The sequence below is a fragment of the Podarcis vaucheri genome, assembly GCF_965113315.1.
Source record: "Podarcis vaucheri genome assembly, chromosome: Z".
NCBI classification, from domain to species: Eukaryota; Metazoa; Chordata; class Lepidosauria; order Squamata; family Lacertidae; genus Podarcis; species Podarcis vaucheri.
In genome coordinates this window covers 32738937-32757310 of record NC_138758.1, presented here as the reverse complement: position 1 = coordinate 32757310, position 18374 = coordinate 32738937, and the positions used below count along the sequence as shown (strand labels likewise).

The 18374-nt window shown below is 45.2% G+C and overlaps 1 protein-coding gene across 1 annotated transcript in view; it reads right to left on the bottom strand.

Annotated features, from left to right (window-relative positions):
* EDA (ectodysplasin A) overlaps positions 1–18374 on the bottom strand; it is a 50179-nt gene that overhangs the window by 17373 nt on the left and 14432 nt on the right. The window contains exon 2 of the mRNA XM_082208556.1: positions 4457–4562. Within this exon, the coding sequence (XP_082064682.1) occupies positions 4457–4562 (106 nt within the window). The remainder of the gene's footprint in view (positions 1–4456; positions 4563–18374) is intronic.

Genomic DNA, 18374 nt, shown 5'->3' with positions numbered 1-18374 from the left:
CACCACTAAAATAAGAAAAAACCTGACGGTCTTGAGGATCACAAAGGAGTGGCACAGAGGAAGACAGACCAGGAAATATGTGTCAGCGTTCTTAGAAGATGAAAAACCCATTGCATGCAATGCTTCTGAATTGAAGCTGCTGGAAACAACAAGAGGAGAGAGTTGTTGTTGTGCTTGGATCCTGCTTTCAGGTTTCCTTTTGGGGCATTTGGTTAGCCACTGTTGGGACAGGATGCTGGACTACATGGGCTATTGGCCTGATCCAGCTTACGTTCCTGTCTTACGTTTTCATATTCTGCAGATTAAGCACTTCTTGGATTTGCTCAGGAAATAACATGAGTGCACAAAACCCTGCAGTGAATAAAGAGTGATGTGAATGAGGACTATAGATTCATAGAATTGTTGAGTTGGAAGGAACTCTAGGGTCGTCTAGCCCAGTGTTTCCCAAACAAGGGCCATATGGCCCCCTGGAGGAACCCAGGATATTCCGGGGGGGGGGGGGAGAGAGAGACAGGTGAAAATTCCACAAATGGGAGGCCACAGCATGAGGCTAAGGCACCACAGAGGGAAGCGAGGGGGTGTGTGTCATTTTTTAAAAATCCTGATTGACTGGCTATCCGCTTGGCCAATCACAAGTGAGTAAGGGGATAGCCCACCAGGGCCTAGTACTCCTTTTTACCATGTGCATTTTCTTGGAGCAGTCCTGGTTTGTTTCCAGCAGGAGAGGGTGATTACTGAGGCTCCTGTTTTGACAGGTAGAGCTCATGATCCAGAACCCCCAGGTCAGGTAAGTGCAGTGGTAGGGTGACAATGGGAGAGCTAGAGCTGCTTGTTGCTGCCACCAGTGCTGGGCCCAGTGGCAGCCTGGGCCTGAATCTGCAAGGCACAGGGTGCAATCCACCTCAGCGCCTAGTGGGTCAGGGCCTTCAGATGTTGTCAAGCCAGGTGTCTCCCATCCTGTATGAGTGCATCTAGTTATTTCTACCCTAGTGGGGAACCTGATATTTACCTATATTGAAACCAGTTTGCTAATCAATACACAAAAGATAGAAGTGTCTGAGGTCAGTGTGGGTAAACTCTGGGCCTCTCGACATTGCTGAACAACAACTCCTATAAGAACATAAGAAGAATCTGCTGGATCAGGTTAATGGTCCATCTAATATAGCATCCTATTCTCACAGTAGCCAGTCAGATGCCTGTGGGAAGACAGCAAGCACAATAGAGCACAACAGCCCTAACCGCTCCTGTGGTTTCCAGCAACTGGTATTCAGAAGCATTGCTGCCTCTGGCCTTTAAGGCAGAGCATAGTTATAGTGGTTAGTAGCCATCAATAGCTCTCTCCTCCTTCATGAATTTGTCCAATCCTCTTTTAAAGCCATCCAAGTTGGTGACCATCACTGCCTCCTATGGGATCAAGTTCCACACTTTAACAACTATTTATCAAATAGAAGTCCTTTCTTTTATCTGCCCAGAATCTTACAACCTTCACTGGAGTTCTATTGTTAGGAGAGAGGAAAGATTTCTCTCTCTCCACTTTCTCCATGCCATGCATAATTTTATAAACTTCCATCATGACAACTCCTGATTGCCTTATCTTAACTAAAAAATCCCAAATGCTGCAAACTTTCTTCGTGGGGGAATCATTCCACCCCCTTGCTCATTTGATCTGCCCTTTTTTTTTCCAACTCTACAGTATCCCTTTTGAGGTTCAGTGACCAGTATGGACGACGGTATATTCCAAATGCAGTCACACCATAGATTTGCATAATAGCATTATGATACTGTCCACTGGCCATGCTGCCAACCCTACTGGGATTGTCCCAGGGAACCATTCCTGAACCTCAGTTCCAGCACCAGTCATTGCTCTACTGACTCTCAGCACGACTGCAAACCCTGAAAATCTCCTGCCCTTTTGCAGCAGGTTGCAGCTTGCAAGGATAGAGGTTTATTTCTCCAGCTCTCTCTTCACCTGTGAGCCACAAACAAAATATGAAGCAAAAAACCTGCTGACAGAAGGATTAGTCATCCCAGCCAGTGCTCAACTATGCTAGAAGTAGCCAGAAGTCTTTTTTAAAAAGTCTGACACATGAAGAAAAATCTTCCCTTCCTATAAATCTGTTTTCCCTGCAATGTCGAATTAATGTCACATATTTTCTTCTTTAATTACGTGTTCATTCTTCCACGGTATCTTGCAGAGAATTGCTGCTCTGCTTGGCGCAGTCCCTTGGCGCAGATTACCATCTATGTCTGGAGATGGCTGGGCGCCCCTTTTTGAATCAAGATGCTGGGCTTAGCCTTTTGAAACGGCACTGGTTTTAACAAATTTCAAAACCGCACCTATGAAACACTCTGGGATAGCCTCTGGACAAAGAACATGAAAATCTAAGTAGAGCCCGATGGATCAGGTCAATGGCCTTTCCGCTCCCTCTATAGCAGACACTCACAGTAAGGTCACTGTTGTTTCTCCTTACATCATTTACTCTGTTATCAACTGGTTGGGCACTGCTTTTGTTTGGGTGAAGACAAAGGCAAAGTAGGGGGGCAGAACATTTCCCCCTTCTCTGTCACCCAATAGCATTTCTCTTTCCCTGCTAAAAACAAGATTATAATACACCTCAACTTCATAAACATCTGGACAGGCTTGTCTAAACAAGAATGTTTTTAGCAGGCACAAAAAACAATACAGTGAATGTACCTGCCTGGTGTCAATAGGCAGGGAGTTCCAAAGTCTAGGCGCTGGCAGACTAAACAAATGTGGGATGGGCTATGTGGTGCCTGTAACAGCACTAATTCTGTCCTTTTTTGGCTCTTCTCTCTTTAGAGATTGATGCCAACCCCTCCATCACAAATAGAAATCCAGTCTAGTTACTAGTGGACACCAGGTTATTTATTGCCCTTTATTGGAAATTTCATGGTGTTTTACCATGTGAAGTACGTTCTGATAACGTCTGGGACATCGCTTCATCAGAGGGCTTGACCAGACACAGATATAGGGTGGTCTGTGGAAGAGGCTAAAACTGACCTTTTTGATGCAGATTGCTTTCCGTTCTTAAAATATATATCTGCAGGGAGGGATCTTCCCATATCCGTCCAGCTTCCCCCTCTCTCGTAACACTAGAGCTTGAATGTTAGGAGATTCAGGACAGATAAAATGAAGGACTTCTTTAGTTAAACTATGGAACATCCTCCTGCAGGAGGAAGTGATGGCACTAAATTGGATGGCTTGAAAAGAGGATTAGACAAATTCATGGAGGAGAGTACTACTAGCTATGAGGCGCATTGGCCTGATCCACAAGGCTCTTCCATTTGCTGGTTTCCCACAACGGGAATCTGGCTGGCTACTGTGAGAACAGGTTACTGGACTAGATGAGCCACTGGCCTGATCCAGCAGACTATTCTTATGTTCTTAAGTGTTCTGCATTAAGTGTTAGAAAATGGAACAGAAACACAGCTGTTGAACTGCAGCTTGGATTGTTGAACTTTAATAGTGTGGCATTGAGGGGTTTTTTTTAAATAAAAGAGTGCTGTGGTATATAAAAATAAACTCTTAATTCTAGCCAAGAGCCCTCTGGGTATTTTGTTGAAACACATGAGTCTGCATATGTTAGAACTGTGGCAATATCTGTCAGCTGCGTAACAGACAGAGCTCTGTTTGGATTCCCACCTCAACGCCTGCAGGGGAAGGCAGAACCGTGCGCGATAGATAGTTGTGGTGCAGCCTTTAACGCAAGCCGAAAAGAAGGATCCCGTTAAGCATGCTTCACCCCGCCTATGAACTATGAGCTGCAGGTTGCTTGCAAGCTGAGCGCCTTTTAGTTTGCATGATTTCAACTTTATGTGTTTGATGGACAGCCAGTTGAAATAGCACAAATTAAGTGTGCAGAAAGCTTAGGAGCTCTTTTTGCGCAGGGTTCTCCAGGTGTGGAAAGAGCTTAGAAGCTCTCCACCTTGCTTGGTGGACTCTGGGAGGATCTCACAGGGCTGTCTTGAGTTTCTTGCCAGAACCTCCAACAAAGGAGAGACCGCCACCTGAAAGCCATCTAGATTGGTGGTCATCATAGCTTCCTGTGGGAGTGAGTTCCATAGTTTAACTATGCACTATGTGAAGAAGGATCTTCTTTTATGTGTTCTGAGGCACTCTTAAGAGTTTAAGCTGAAGCCCACAAAAGATGAATGCTGTGAATTCTGAAAGGCAACAGTCAGAGACTGTGCCCTAAGGGCTCTTGCATTCCTTCCCTGAAGAGCAGCTTTCAGAGAGAGGTGCCTGGCCTCAGATGGCTGGGTCAAAGGCAGGTGGGATGGAGCACATGATCTTAGGAAATCTTCCTGTTTAGGGAAAGAGAGAAGAGCCTCATAGAGTTGTAAGGGAACCCAACCCCCTGCAATGCCTGACTGCTGGCTGTGAAGTGTGTTGAAATGCAACATTAAAACAGAAAAGGTAAAGATTCTCTCTCACCCTCTGATCCTTCGCTGTTCTTGCTCCGCTTATTCCTCCTGACACGGCGGCTTCCTTCCCCGAAAAAAGGCCTTTCTTCAGGCGAGAAGAACTTCAGCAATGCCACCTGGAAGACAAGGGGGTCATAAGTTCCACCTTTGGGGCTGAAACACACATAAAAAAGCAGCTGGCAAAAGGGACAATGCCACACAGTAAACACTGCCTATGGCCATCTTTATATGAATGTAAGAAGAGCCATGCTGGATGAGGCCAATGGGCCAACAGGTCCTGTATCCTGTCCTCACAGGGGTAGTTCTGATGCTCCAATGGAAAATCCATAAGCAGGATTCATGCACAAAAGCATTCTCCCCTCCAGCTGTTTCTAGCAAGTGGTATTCAGAATTCTGGCTGCCTCAGACTGTGGAGACATAGTCACTGTGATAGCAGCTCTAAATAGCCCTCTTCTCGTCTAATCCTCTTCTAAAGCTATATAGTTGGTGGCCATCTCTCCCTCCTGTTTCTGGGCCCTTCATCATCTTGGTCGCCCTTCTCTGCCCACCTTCCAGTTTATCAATATCCACCCCACCAAGTGGGGTGCCGGGCAGACTCTGCCCAATGCTAAATGGAGCAGTACTATCACTTCCCTTTATCTGGACACTCAACTTCTGCTGATTCAGTCCAGAATTGCATAATAGCCTTTTTTGATGCTGCATCCCACCGTTGGCTCACATTAAGCTTGGTGTTTCCTAAGACCCCCCCCCCCCGATCCTTTTCACATTGTCAAGCCAGGCATCCTCAATCCTATATGTGTGTGTCTGGTTATTCCTGCCTAAGTGGAGAACCTGATATTTACCCATATTGAAATTAATACATCTTCAGCTAGTTTGCTAATCAAAATACAAAAGACGGATGTGTCCATCCAAATACAGGCCTGGGGGTATTCTGCATTGTCTGGCAATGTGAGGAACCTGTGGGCCTCTGGGTGTTGCTTATGTTCTTATAAGAAAATGACCTGCTGAATCAGGCCAAAGTTGCCCCATGTAGTCTAGTCCCTGGTCTCACAGGGGCCAACCAGATGCCTATGGGAAGCCAGCAAGCAGGACTTGAGCACAAGAACCCTCTCCCCTTGTGCATTTTCCAGTACCTGGCACTGAGAAGCATTGCTGCCTCAGACTGTAGAGGCAGAGCATAGCCATTGTGGCTACTAGCCCTTGATACCCCTCTCCTCCATGAATTTGATGACACCTGCAAATCTGATGAGCATCTCATAATCTCATTCATATATATCTATATCTATATATCTATATATCTATATATCTATATATATATCAGAGCACTCTGGATTCTTTGGCAGACACGTTCTTTGCAACAGCACAGATTACAATTTAGTGCATTGTAGGCTGTAAACTCATTACCCAGGTGCTGAGGCCGGTATAAAGTTTCAAAAAGGCGAGGATACCTCAATGCCGAGGAATGTGGGATCCCCTAAGGGAGGTCACTACACCCCAGATTTTACTTCTCATCCTACACCTGCCTTGAGTTGCAATACCCAAGGGACTTTACAGGTGGAGAAACAGCTTTTCTCTAAAAGAACATCAATATTCTAGAAATCTGTTCAGGCTAACACCTCTAATATGTTAGGATATCGTATACCCATGTAACCTAAAACATTTCTGCTTTGTTATCTAAAATATGTTATTCCAGAGAATGACCAAGAAACAGTGTTTATCCTCATAACTGCTGATATTATAATAGTTAAAAAATTGAAAAAGAAGTGTATCTCCTACTGTATCTGAATGGAATGAGAAACGTTGGTCAATAGTAACTATGATTAAGCTAACTTCCTACAAAAATACATATAAGCCAGGTTTACAGGGAAGAATGTACAGTGGTGCCTCGCAAGACGAAAATTTTTTTTTTTATAATCATATTTATTAAAATTTCCAATAATAACAGAATAGGAAAATAAGAAAGATAAAGGAAAGAAAGAAAAAGAGAAACTAATTTAGACCCTTCTTTTCATAACCTTCTTTCTGGGACTTCCTCCTTCCCCTCCCGATTGTATTCCCCTTTATCTAAGTTGGTTCCACAAGTTCTCATCCCCAATTAAACCTAATATATTATACTCATAAACCAATTTAAATTTACACCATCTTAGCATCACTCCTCGTCTTATAATAGAACAAAATTTTCCCCAAGATCCGCTCTCATTCCTTCCACGAGTTCCCCCTTTCTAAAAAAAAGAAAAAACAGAAACGTAAAATATCAAAGTTATAAAGAATATAAGATAGAAAGTATAGAGAAATTCAAAAAGTTGGTTACAAAGCCTTTGGATTCTAATGTTCCCCCTCCCTTCCCCGGTTTTGATTCCCCATGTCCATTTGTCTGTATGTTGTCGGCCTGGAGATCTTAAGTCCACAGCCAAATTTATCTCAGTCCATCATGCTGTTTTCTTCGGATTTGGTTGTCTTAATGATGTTTAACTTCGAAAATCCAATCTAATAGAGGCCTTTAATTTTCTTTAATCTTTTGTTGCTCCTCCCATTATTCTTTCCGTGTCGTATTCAGTCATCTACTCTTTTATTTCTTGGTTTCTCAGGTTTCTGTCTTGTTCAGCTGTCAAAACATTCTTGTTCCAAAATTTAACGTCTCTACAGAGGTTTGTTATTCAGGGACACAGACTTACGTCCAGTTCCTTTCTTGCTTCAATAGAAGATTCTATTGTGTTATAGTCACCTCTGTAGACAAAATAATATTTCAGTTCTGCAGCTTTCCCAGGAGATAAGACCTTTGCACATCCCAGAGTAGTTTTCCACATACGACACTTGTAATGTCCCGAATCCCCTCTAGAGGGATTACAATAACTTTGTATCCTCTAATCCAAAAGTCAATTTGTTGTTTCTTTTTCCCAACAGTTTATATCCATATTTATATCAAATTGTAACAAAATTAACCAGCAAAGAACTTGTAGCAAAGTCCTCTTTATAATTTCCAGTTTTGACAGCTCCTTTGACAGCTGTCAAAATCTCCATCTCTCTTCGCCAGGCTGTCCGAATCGCCCCGGTTCCCAGGGGGGGGGTTGCTTTTTCCTCACCCTCGACTCCTCTCCTCCAGCACAGTTCTTATAATTCACATCGTGGAGTTGGTAATTTTTATCATCAATAAGCTTCTGAATAGATCTTGGTTTCTCAGTCCTTGTTTTAGCATGTTTACAATCAGGGAGGGGACTGACTTCCTTTTTTGGATCCCCTCCCGCTCGTGCCATATCCGGAAAAAAATTTCTTTTTTCCTCCTTTTAAACCCGGTTGCCCAATTACTCACGGGTTGTTGATCAATTGTCCGAATTTCCTTTGGAAGAAGCCAGCGCTCTCCGCCGAATGGCATGCGGCTGCGCCCGGCAGGGGAAGCGGAGGACTCAAAGCACCACGCTACTCCCCGGCGCCCGATCCGTAGCCTTTAAAAAGGCTCTTTCACAAGCCGGGAGAGCGATAACGGTGCCAGCCGAGTCACCATGTCCACGGGATCCGTTCCCGTGGTTTCTAAGGGTCCCCGCGTCGCCGGCGCGGTAGGACCCAGCCCCTGCCGAGCAGACTCCCTCCGGAGCTCGGAGGGAGTCCGCCATTCGACGATGGCGCCAACCCGGAAGTCTCCCTCGCAAGACGAAATTAATCCGTTCCGCGAGTCTCTTCGTCTTGCGGTTTTTTCGTCTTGCGAAGCACGGCTATTAGCAGCTTAAAGAAAAAGGAAACAAACTCGCAAGAACTCGCAAGACGTTTCGTCTTGCGAAGCAAGCCCATAGGGAAATTCGTCTTGCAGAACGACTCAAAAAACGGAAAACTCTTTCGTCTTGTGCGTTTTTCGTCTTGCGAGGCATTCGTCTTGCGAGGTACCACTGTATTTTTAAAAAACGTTTTGAATCAGAAGTTCAATGGTAATGTACAACCTTATGCTGTAATAAGTAACAAAAGAATAGCAGCTTTCAAGGTCACCATGATCCAGAATTTGTCTTTCACTTTACATAATAGAGAACAGATTGGATGGTTGTTGCAGCATTATTATTGTGGCAGAGGACAGGGTAGCAACCATACACAAGGAAACAATTACACCCAGAAAACTTTGACGAGTAAGTGGTGTGATAGCTGTTTGCAATGGGCAGCAATCACAACTCCACCATCCCAGTGGAATGAAGAAGTTGCCAGGGGCAACACTTTCACTGGACTCTTGGAAGATTTGCAAGAAGAGAACCCAGATCTCTTCCCGAGAGACACAGTCGATGCACCCCAGGGGTGCCCCTCAGTAGCAAACCTTCCTGCCCCTGAAATTGCAGCATCTGCTGTGCAGCGAGATGGGTCCCACCAGCGTCAACATCAGGACCAGACAATGCTGCTTTGGAAGATCAGCATGAAGATAAGAAGAACCTGCTGGATCGGCCAGCGGCCCATCTAGTCCAGCATCCAGTTCTCACAGTGGCCAACCAGGTGTCTGTGGGAAGTCAGCAAGGAGGATCTGAGCACAAGAGCCCTCTTCCCCTCCTGTCAACAGAACATTGTATAAAACAATAAAAATAAGCTAGCCTTAGAACATAAGAAGAACCTTATTGATCAGGCCAGTGACCCACATAATTCAGCATCCTATTATCACAACTGGCCAAGTACAGTGGTGAGGGGAAAGCAGGTAATGGCTCTTTCCACCTGCATTACCCAGGAGTCTTCTTAAGGGAGCTGATTCCAGAGGAAGAACTGTGAGGGGAGAAAGATTCTGTTTGCCACCTGTGCTGCCCTACCTCCAGCCCAAGGAAGGAACCTTCAGAAGGAAGTTGCTGCCCCGAGCAGTGTGTGTGTGTGTGTGTGTGTGTGTGTGGTTTTTTTAAGAAGCTGAACAGAGTGACGGATTATGAGTCAAGGGGGTATGGAGTGTGTGTGTGTATGAACTTAACAAGTTCATTTTTTGGTGGCTACTTTGCTGATGTTGTTAATATTGTTTTATAGATTATAAATGCTGTATTGATTTGTTAGTCATATGACTTTTGCTTCAAGTGTGATGTTTAACTTATTTTTTTAATTGTTACTTTGCTAACTGTTTTACAGACTGTAATTGTTTCCACTGATTGTTTGTTCATTATTCTTTATGGTTTAGGCTGTATTTAGGCTACAGTATTATGTCATTGTTATTTATTGTTTGTAAGCCGCTTTGGAATTCATTTGAATGAAAAGCGGCACAGAAATATAATAAATGAAATCAAATTAACCAGTTGCATGTTATGAACATCAGAAGATAAGAACCACCTGCTGCATCAGGCTGGTGACCCATCTAGCCCAGCCTCCTGTTCTCAAAGTGGTCAGTCAGGTGCCCCAGTGGGAAACACTCAAGCAGTATCTGAGTACAAGAGCAGAATAACATTAGAAGAGCCTGCTGGATCAGGCCATTGGCCCAGCCAGTCCCATAACCTCTTCTCACAGTGGCCAACCAGAGTCCCAGATGTCCTGCAACTAGCAAAGTTTAGGGACTTTTTCAATTCAGGGTGTGGAGGGGAGTAACATAAAGGCTGACTCACACCTACTAGCAAGCGGGTCAAGTCTTTGTTACCAGAAAAGAACAAAAGGAACAGCCCTGCAATGACAAGCAAGAGTCCTCTATGGAGCACCTGATCTATTAATATTATGAGATGGTGGACAAACAAAACAGGAACTCTTTGGAAACCATAGCCTGAGGTCACCCAAACACAGACCAGCTTCATGGAGAACTCTTATGGAATAAAACACCTGGCAGATTTTTTTAGCCCACCCCCATAAAAAAACCCTGCAGCACAAAGTATAAAGCTATTAGGAACACAGAAAGCTACCTGTTCCCAAGTCAAAATGTAGACCCATCTAACTCAGTGATGTTTACAATGATTGGCAGCAGCTCCTCTCCAGGGTTTCAGACAATGTTTTCTATCCCGGCCCTACCAGGAGATGCTGCCAGCAGGGATTGAACCTGGGACCTTCTGCATGCAGTGCAGATACTGGTCCTTCTCCTAAACATAAAATTCTAGTCCTCTTGGGGCCCTCTCACAGCACCTCTCAGTCTCCTCCAGGCTAAACGGATGCTGTTGCTGAGTGTCAGGTCAGCTTGGAGTAAGACCTCCCTCTTCCTTGATCTCATTGTGGAGGAGGCCGATCTGGTCTGTATCACTGAGGCCTGGGTGGGTGAGCAGGATGCAGTCGGTCTCACCCAGTTGTGCCCACCTGGGTACTCAGTGCAGCATCAGGGCAGATGAGGGTCAGGGAGGGGAATTGCTGTAGAAATTCCCTCTCTCTCCAGGCTCTCTGTCCCATGGGGGGGGGGGGCTGGATCTAGAATATGTGTTCCTGGCATTGGGCAATTGGAACAGATTAGGGATGCTTTACTGCCCAACTTGCTGCCCAGAAGTCTCCCTGTCTGAACTGACAGAGCTGTTCTCAAAGGCAGTGTTGAGGACTTCCAGACTTCTGGTCCTGGGGCACTTCAACATCCATGCCAAGGTGACTGGCTGTAGGATGGCTCAGGACTTCATGGCTGGCACGACGCCCATGGGGCTGTCCCAACATGTCACTGGCCCAACGCATGTGACAGGCCAAACTCTGGACTTTGTTTTCTTAGCTGAGCAGCACACCGAGATCATCCTCCGAGGCCCTCCTTTGTGTGCCTCCTCCACAAGAGGTCCGGACGTTGGTAATGTGAAAATGGGCCTTTTCTGCAGTGGCTCCGTTTGTGAAATGCTCTCCCTGGGGAGGTTCAGCTGGTGCCTTCATTATACACCTTTAAGCGCCAGGTTCCTCTTCAACCAGGCCTTTGGCTGATTGACATACAAAGATACAATGCCCTTTTAAATGTATCATGGGAACGGGGATTATTGGTTTTGTTCTTATATTTAGTGGGGGGTTTTATATTGTAACTGTATGTTGTGAACCACCCTGAGATCTACAGAGTTGTTGTTGTTGTTACAAATGTTAGCAACAACAACTCCCTCAACCACTGTTCACAAGGCTGGGTTTCCAGATCCATCCTCTTGTCCTCCTCTGCTCACCTTCCAGCTTGTCAATATCCTTCTTAAACTGGAGCCCCGATAACTGGGCCCAGGACTTCAAGTGGAGCCTAACCAATAGAGTGATATTATGACTTCCCCTTAATGTGACACTTGACTTCTGTTGTTGAAGCCTAGAATCACATTAGCCTTTTCTGTTGCTGCATCACGCTGTTGACCCCCAGATCCTTTTCATGTGGACAATTTTTTAAAAAATCAAGCACACATGTACACATACATTTTTCTTTAGATGCCAGGCAGGCCCGTGCGGGGGGTGGGAGGGGCGGCCCGCTCCAGGACTCAGACAAACTTTGCACAGGCCTGATGCCAGGTATCCATATCACCAGGCAGGGAGCTCCGCCCTTAACAGCAGTGGGAATCAGAGTTCATTTATGAGCTCTTTGCCTGGCAGGACACATTGCTAAAGTTGTTCTAGGCTTTCTCTTTTTTACAATATTGCCCGCCCTCAAACACTGTTTTAATGCTTTCTTTTTACTGCCTTCTGAAGCTATCTATCCATGTATATATCAATTCATTTCCCACTACATTGGACCATGGGGTGTGTGTGTGCTTTGCCAGCACCAACAGGAGGCAACATAAACATGCCCAAGGGCAGTGGATTGTGTCCATTAAGCTTCTGCCCGTGGTGCGCCGGGTAGCCAAATCACTCCTGAGGCTGTTGACAACAACTGACTTAACAACACCTTTTCTTCCCAAACACGGCTGTTCCTTGTAGCGCATTAAAAAACGCAGATTACATCCTTCAGAGGTGGTAATTAAGGCATCAACTGAATTTATGCTGCCAGATCACATCACTGCTCCAAATATATATTATAATATGTGTTGTAAAAACAGAGGAGGGAAGAATGGCGTTTGCCCGAACATGAACGGGGCTCAACTAGGAGTAGCTTGTTTGTTCAGGCTGTTGCCTTCAGTGCAGGGTACAGCTGTGCCAAACGCAGAGATTAAGACATAGAATCATAGAACTGTAGAGTTGGAAGTGACCCCAAGGGTCATCTAGTCTAACCCCCTGCAATGCAAGAATCGCAGCTAAAGCATCCCTGATAGGTGGCCACCTAAGCTGTTTAAAAACCTCTAATGAATAATAGAATCATAGAATTGTAGTGTTCGGAGGGACCCAAAGGGAGGCTGTGACGGCCACCAACTTGGATGGCTTTAAAACAAGATCAGATTTGTGAAGGAGAGAGCTACTGATGGCTACTAGCCATAATGGCTATGTTCTGCCTCAACAGTCAGAAGAAGCAAAGATTCTGAATGTCAGTTGCTGGAAACCAGAGGAGGTGAGAGGGATCTTGTGTTCAGATCCTGCTAGCAGGGGTTCCTGTTGGGGCATCTGGTTGGCCACTATGAGAAGAGGAGACTGGACTAGGCTGGCCCTTTGCTGGATCTGGAATGGCTCTTCTGACATTCTTAGAAGTTCACATTCTGGTCACCAGGATAAACCTGATAGGAGAGTGACAGGGTGTGGTGTTGTTGTTGTTGTTGTTTTGGACATGCTTACTTTTATTGTCCAAGTGGTCCTCTGTACACTTACAGATATGGGACTCTTGTCTGCCCAGACCTCAGAAAGAACCTTCTGGAGATGTCCAGTCACATGTCAGTTTTTTAAGATCTCTTAAGAACACAAAGCAATGGCCTTTCTGCTCTAGTATCCTGTTCTCAAAGTGGCCAACCAAATGCCCCAAAGGGAAACCAGTAAGTAGGACTCAAACACAAGAGCACTCTCCCCTCCTATAGTTTCCAGCAAATTCTATTCAAAAGCATTACTGCCTCTAACAGTGGAGGTAGAGCATAGCCATTCTGGCTAGTAGCCATCAACAGCCCTCTCCTCCATGAATTTGTCAAATCCTCTTTTAAAGCTATCGAAGTTGGTAGCCATCACTGCCTCCTGAGGGAAGGAGTTCCACATTTTAAATATGCACTGTGTCAATAAGTCTTTCCTTTTGTCTGTCCTGAATCTTCCAACATTCAGCTTCATGGGATGTCCATGAGTTCTAGTGTTATTGAGAGGGGAGGAAATTGCTCTCTATCATCCTTCTCCAGGCCATGGATCATTTTGTAAACGTCTATCATGTTGCCTCTTGCTCACCTTTTCTTCTTAGGCAGGGTGTTCAACAAACCCAGTGATTCATTCAATTAATCTCGTTTAAAAAAACTTTTTATCTATCACACTCTTTTTTCCTTTACCGATCTCAGTGGGTAAACTTCCTTGACACAGATAACGCTTCCTGTGCCTTGGCAGTAAACAGGGCTCTGCTGATCTATATCAGCGACTGCTTTCAGATGCAGATGAAATATATGGCGGCCGCCAAACCCCCCTTTGTTTCATTGCCAGAAGGAAGGTTTTCACAGAGAGGCCTTAATTTCACATGCACACTCTGCAGCAGTTTGGCTTTACCCCCAGCGGTGCACTCCATTGTCTCTGGAGACAGACAAATGCCAACAACTCAGGAACACGGGACTCAGCCACAAAGCTACTTCAACTTTACTAATTCATAGAATCACAGCCCTTCATATATATGAAGATGGCTCTCATATCCCCTCTCAATCATCTCCTCTTCTCCAGGCTAAACATCCCCAACTTCCTCAAACGTTCCTCATCCAGCCTGTTTTCCAGGACCGATGCAAACAATATGAGCATTAAGGAGGAAGAGCCACACTAACCAAGGAAGCAAAAGGCTTGCACACCGATCCCAAGCCAGCCCTGATGTTAGCTCAGTAGAACATTACCCCCACCAAGCACCCCACCACCACTAGACTGGGCCTCCAGTCCAAACCGTCTGCAGTGAGTTGGGAGTAGATAACCCTTTGGGTCCCTTCCAACTCTATGATTATATTATTCATTGGAAGTTTTTAAACAGAGGTTGGATGGCCACCTGTCAGGGATTCTTAGGCTGTGATTCCTGAATTGCAGGATGTTGGGCTACATGAAACTTGGGGATTCCTTCCAACTCTACAGTTTAATCATTCATTTTACAGAAACTGGCATGCCTACTTAGGATCAGCGTTTCAAGCTCCATTTGATCCAAGCTCTAACTGGAGAGTCCTTCTCATTCTCCACTTGCTTCTCCAGCCAGCCAGCCTACCCCAAAGGCAGGCTGGTGGCCAATGACATTCTTGACTCAATAGTCCTGTTACTTTTTTAAAAACATCACCATTCTTTTCTGTTAACCTAACAAGCAAAAGTTTTTGAGACCTGAAGATAATAACTTGCTAACATGGAATGTAAGAATATACAAAGAGCCTGCTGCATCAGACCAATGTCCCATCTAGTCCAGCATTCTGTTCTCACATTGGTCAAATGCCCTTAAAAACTTAGGAATCTAGACAGACTGCCTCTGAGCCTGGAGGTTCCATGAGAGCATCAGAAGAGTCCTCCTGGATCAGGCCAGTGGCCCACCTAGTCCAGCATCCTGTTCTCACAGTGGCCAACTGAACTTTTCTCCATCACCTTTCTCCATACGATGCATAATTTTATAAACTTGTTACACAGACTTAGCCCACTCTTTAAAGTAGATGGAAAAAGGGAAGAGATAAAAGCTTTCCTCCCTCTGTCATAAAACCAGAACTTGTGGACATTCAATGAAGCTGAATGTTGATATTTTCAGAGCAGATGAAAGGAAGTCCTTCTAAGTAAATCTATGGAACTCATTCCTACAAGAGGCAGTAATGGCCACAAACCAAGACAGCTTTAGAAAAGGATTAGGCAAATTCATGGAAGAAGACAGGGCTATAAATAACTTCTAGCCATGATAGGTCTGCTTTGCTTCCATGGTCAGAGGCAGCAATGCTTCTGAATCCCCATGCTGGAGGGGAGAGTGCTGCTCTTGTGCTCAGGTCCTGCTTGTGGGTTCCCCATGAAGGGTCTCTGGTTGTCCACTGAGAGAACAGGATGCTGAGCTGGATGAACCATTAGCCTGATCCAACAACCAGGGTCTTCCTGTTTTTGTATGGAACCTCCAAGTGCAGGGGCAGTCTGTCTCAATTCTTAGGCCACTGAGAGATGATGATGCTGGACTAGGTGGGCCACTGACCTGATCCAAGAGAACTCTTCTTATGTTCTTAGATGCGTGAACCTCAACGTTTAGTTGAGCTCTTTGCGCGGGATACAGGAGTGTTGTTTGTTAAGCCCATTTGCCCGCGGCTATGTCTAAGACTCTTTCTGGCAAATCTAAGGGTTGCAATCCAGATCCAGTCCCGCATGCCAAGTCTGAGCTTGCTTCAGATCTCTCATCGAATTCACCCTGTTGTGGCACGGAGTCTCAGCCTGCTAGTGTCTGGAACAGCAAAAACAAGGCTTATTGAGTGGGGCCCAATGATTGACTCAAGGTCCCATTTGGAAAGGTCTAGTTTCCCTCGGGGTTCCCCAGCAGCTCCCAGATCTAAAACTGCTTCTGGACCTTGGAGGTTCCATAAGAAGAACCTGTCTGTTGGTTTAGGCCAACAATGGTCAATCTAGTCCAGCATTCTTTTGTCACAGAGACGAACCAGACTATTGTGGGAAAACTGAAAGCAGTGTTTAAATGAGAAGGAAGGAAACAAGCCAGTATGTAGTGGTTAGTGTTTCTGTGTGACCAAGGGGCAGTCAATGCCCCCCACCCCAATCCATCTCTGTGTTGTTGTGAGGATAATAGGGGGAGTTGGAGAACCATGTCCACCACTTCTGAGTTCCTCGAATGAAAAATGTTTTTTAAAATGTAATAAACAAGCAAGCTGCTGCAGACCAGAGGCCTGCCTGAGTTCAGCATCCTGTTCTTATAGTGGCCAGCTGGGTGCCACAGAGGGAAGCGCCCAAGCAAGAGCTGAGAGCCACAGTGACTTGCCCTGTCTGTAATTGCCAGCATCTGATATTCAGAGTATTGTTGTCTCCGGTAGAATATAATGGACTCTCCTTCATTAGTGGTCTTAAAGCAGAGGTTGAATGGCCGCTCCTCAGCGATTCCTTGGCTGTGAGCCCTGCATTGCAGGTAGTTGGTCTAGACGACCCTTGATGTCCCTTTCCAACTCTAAAATTCTATGATTCTGTGATAAGCATGAGAAGCAGTCATGGATAGTATTATTGAACACGAATGTATCTAACCTCCTTTTCTAACGCCATCCAAGTTGGACCTGGAAGACTCTGTAACTGAAACCCAACAGAGACCCCAGTTTCAATCAACTATATATGGAGAACTCAATTAAGCTGCAGTTCTCTTCAACTGATGCAAGGGGAAGGTCCCCACTCCTCACTTTGCAAGCTGTCATTGATGTTCCTTCCCTAAAGCTAGTCCACTGAGCTCTGGCATTGCAGGGGGTTGGACTGGATGATCCATTATAGACCTTCCCGGTCTATAACTGAATGATGAATCTGTGATTCTCTGACTGTGATTCCTGCCTAGCAGGTGATTAGATTAGATGGCCCTTGGGAGATTGTTCCAACTCTACAATTCCATGATTCTATGTTAAAAGCTCTACTTCCTTCGTGTCAGACAAGCAAGCAGAGTGTTGGACAAGCTTTTGTGCCATAAGACACGGAGTATGAGCCAGTTAAGCACTAAAGCATCGAACAGACTTAAAGCATCCAGATGTTTCCTCACTCTGCACTCCAGATGGCTCACAGCTGGGTGACAGCTGTCTGCATTAAAGAGCAACTCTGCATAATAAGTCGCTAGAGAAAAATTAATTTCCCGTAAAAACTTTGCTAGTGATAAAAGGAAAATCCCATTAAAGGTCTCTGACTCCGCAATTGAGTTCAGTTGTGGGGCTATAAAACGATTCCCTTTTGAAATCCCATGGCCCAAGAAAACCCAAAATAAAGATGTGGAGCAGCTTATCTGAGGAGGAGTGATTCCTCTGGATGCTTGCAGGAGCTTTTTCTCTTAACAAACCAAGACACAGAGAACATAAGAAAGTAAGAAGAACCCTGCTGGATGAGGCCAATGTTTCATCCAGTTCAGCATCCTGTTCACTCAGTGGCCAAATAACCCTAAGAGACTAGGAAATGAAATAGGCTGCTGCTGGACTTGGAGATTCCATAAGCACATCTAGTGCCAGTGTCCTGTCCTCACAGTGGTCAACCAGATGCCCCAATGGGAAGCTTGCAAGCAGAACTCTACCCTCCAGTGCCTTCCAGCAACAGGCATGCAGAAGCAATGCCGCCTCAGACTGTGGAGGTATAATCATAGAATTGTAGAATTGGAAGGGAGACAGAGGGCCATCTAGTCAACCCCCTGCAATGCAGGGGGCTTTCCAACCTTGGCTTTAAAACCTCCAATGGTGGAGAGTCCGTTCCACTGTCGAGTAGCTCATAACCATCAGAAAGTTCTTCCTGATGTTTAGGTCGGAATCTTCTTTCTTGTAACTTGAAGCCTATTAGTTTGGGTCCTAAAATCCGGAGCAGGAGAAAGCAGGCTTGCTCCAACTTGCATGTGAAAGCCCTTTACAGAATTGAAAATGGCTATCATATCTCCTCCCAGATTCCTCTTTCCCAGGCTAACCCTCAACTGTTCCTCATAAGGACTGATTTCCAGACCCTCAATCATCTTGGTTGCCCTCTTCTGTATACACTTCAGCTTGTCAATGCCATTCTTAAACTTTAGCGCTCAGAAATAGACACAGGACTCCAGGCGTTATCTGACCAGGGCAGAACAGAGTGGGACTTTTACTTCCCTTGATGCAGCCTATTATTTCTGTTGATGCAGCCTAGAATAGCATTCACTTTTTCTGCATCACACTGTTGGCTTATGTTAAGCTTGTGGTCTACTAAGAACCCAGATAGTTTTCTCATGTACTACTGCAAAGCAAGGTGTCCCCCAACTTATTTTTGTGCACCTGGCTTTTCCTGACTAAGTGTAGAACCTGACATTTGTCCCTATTGAAATTCATTTTGTTAGT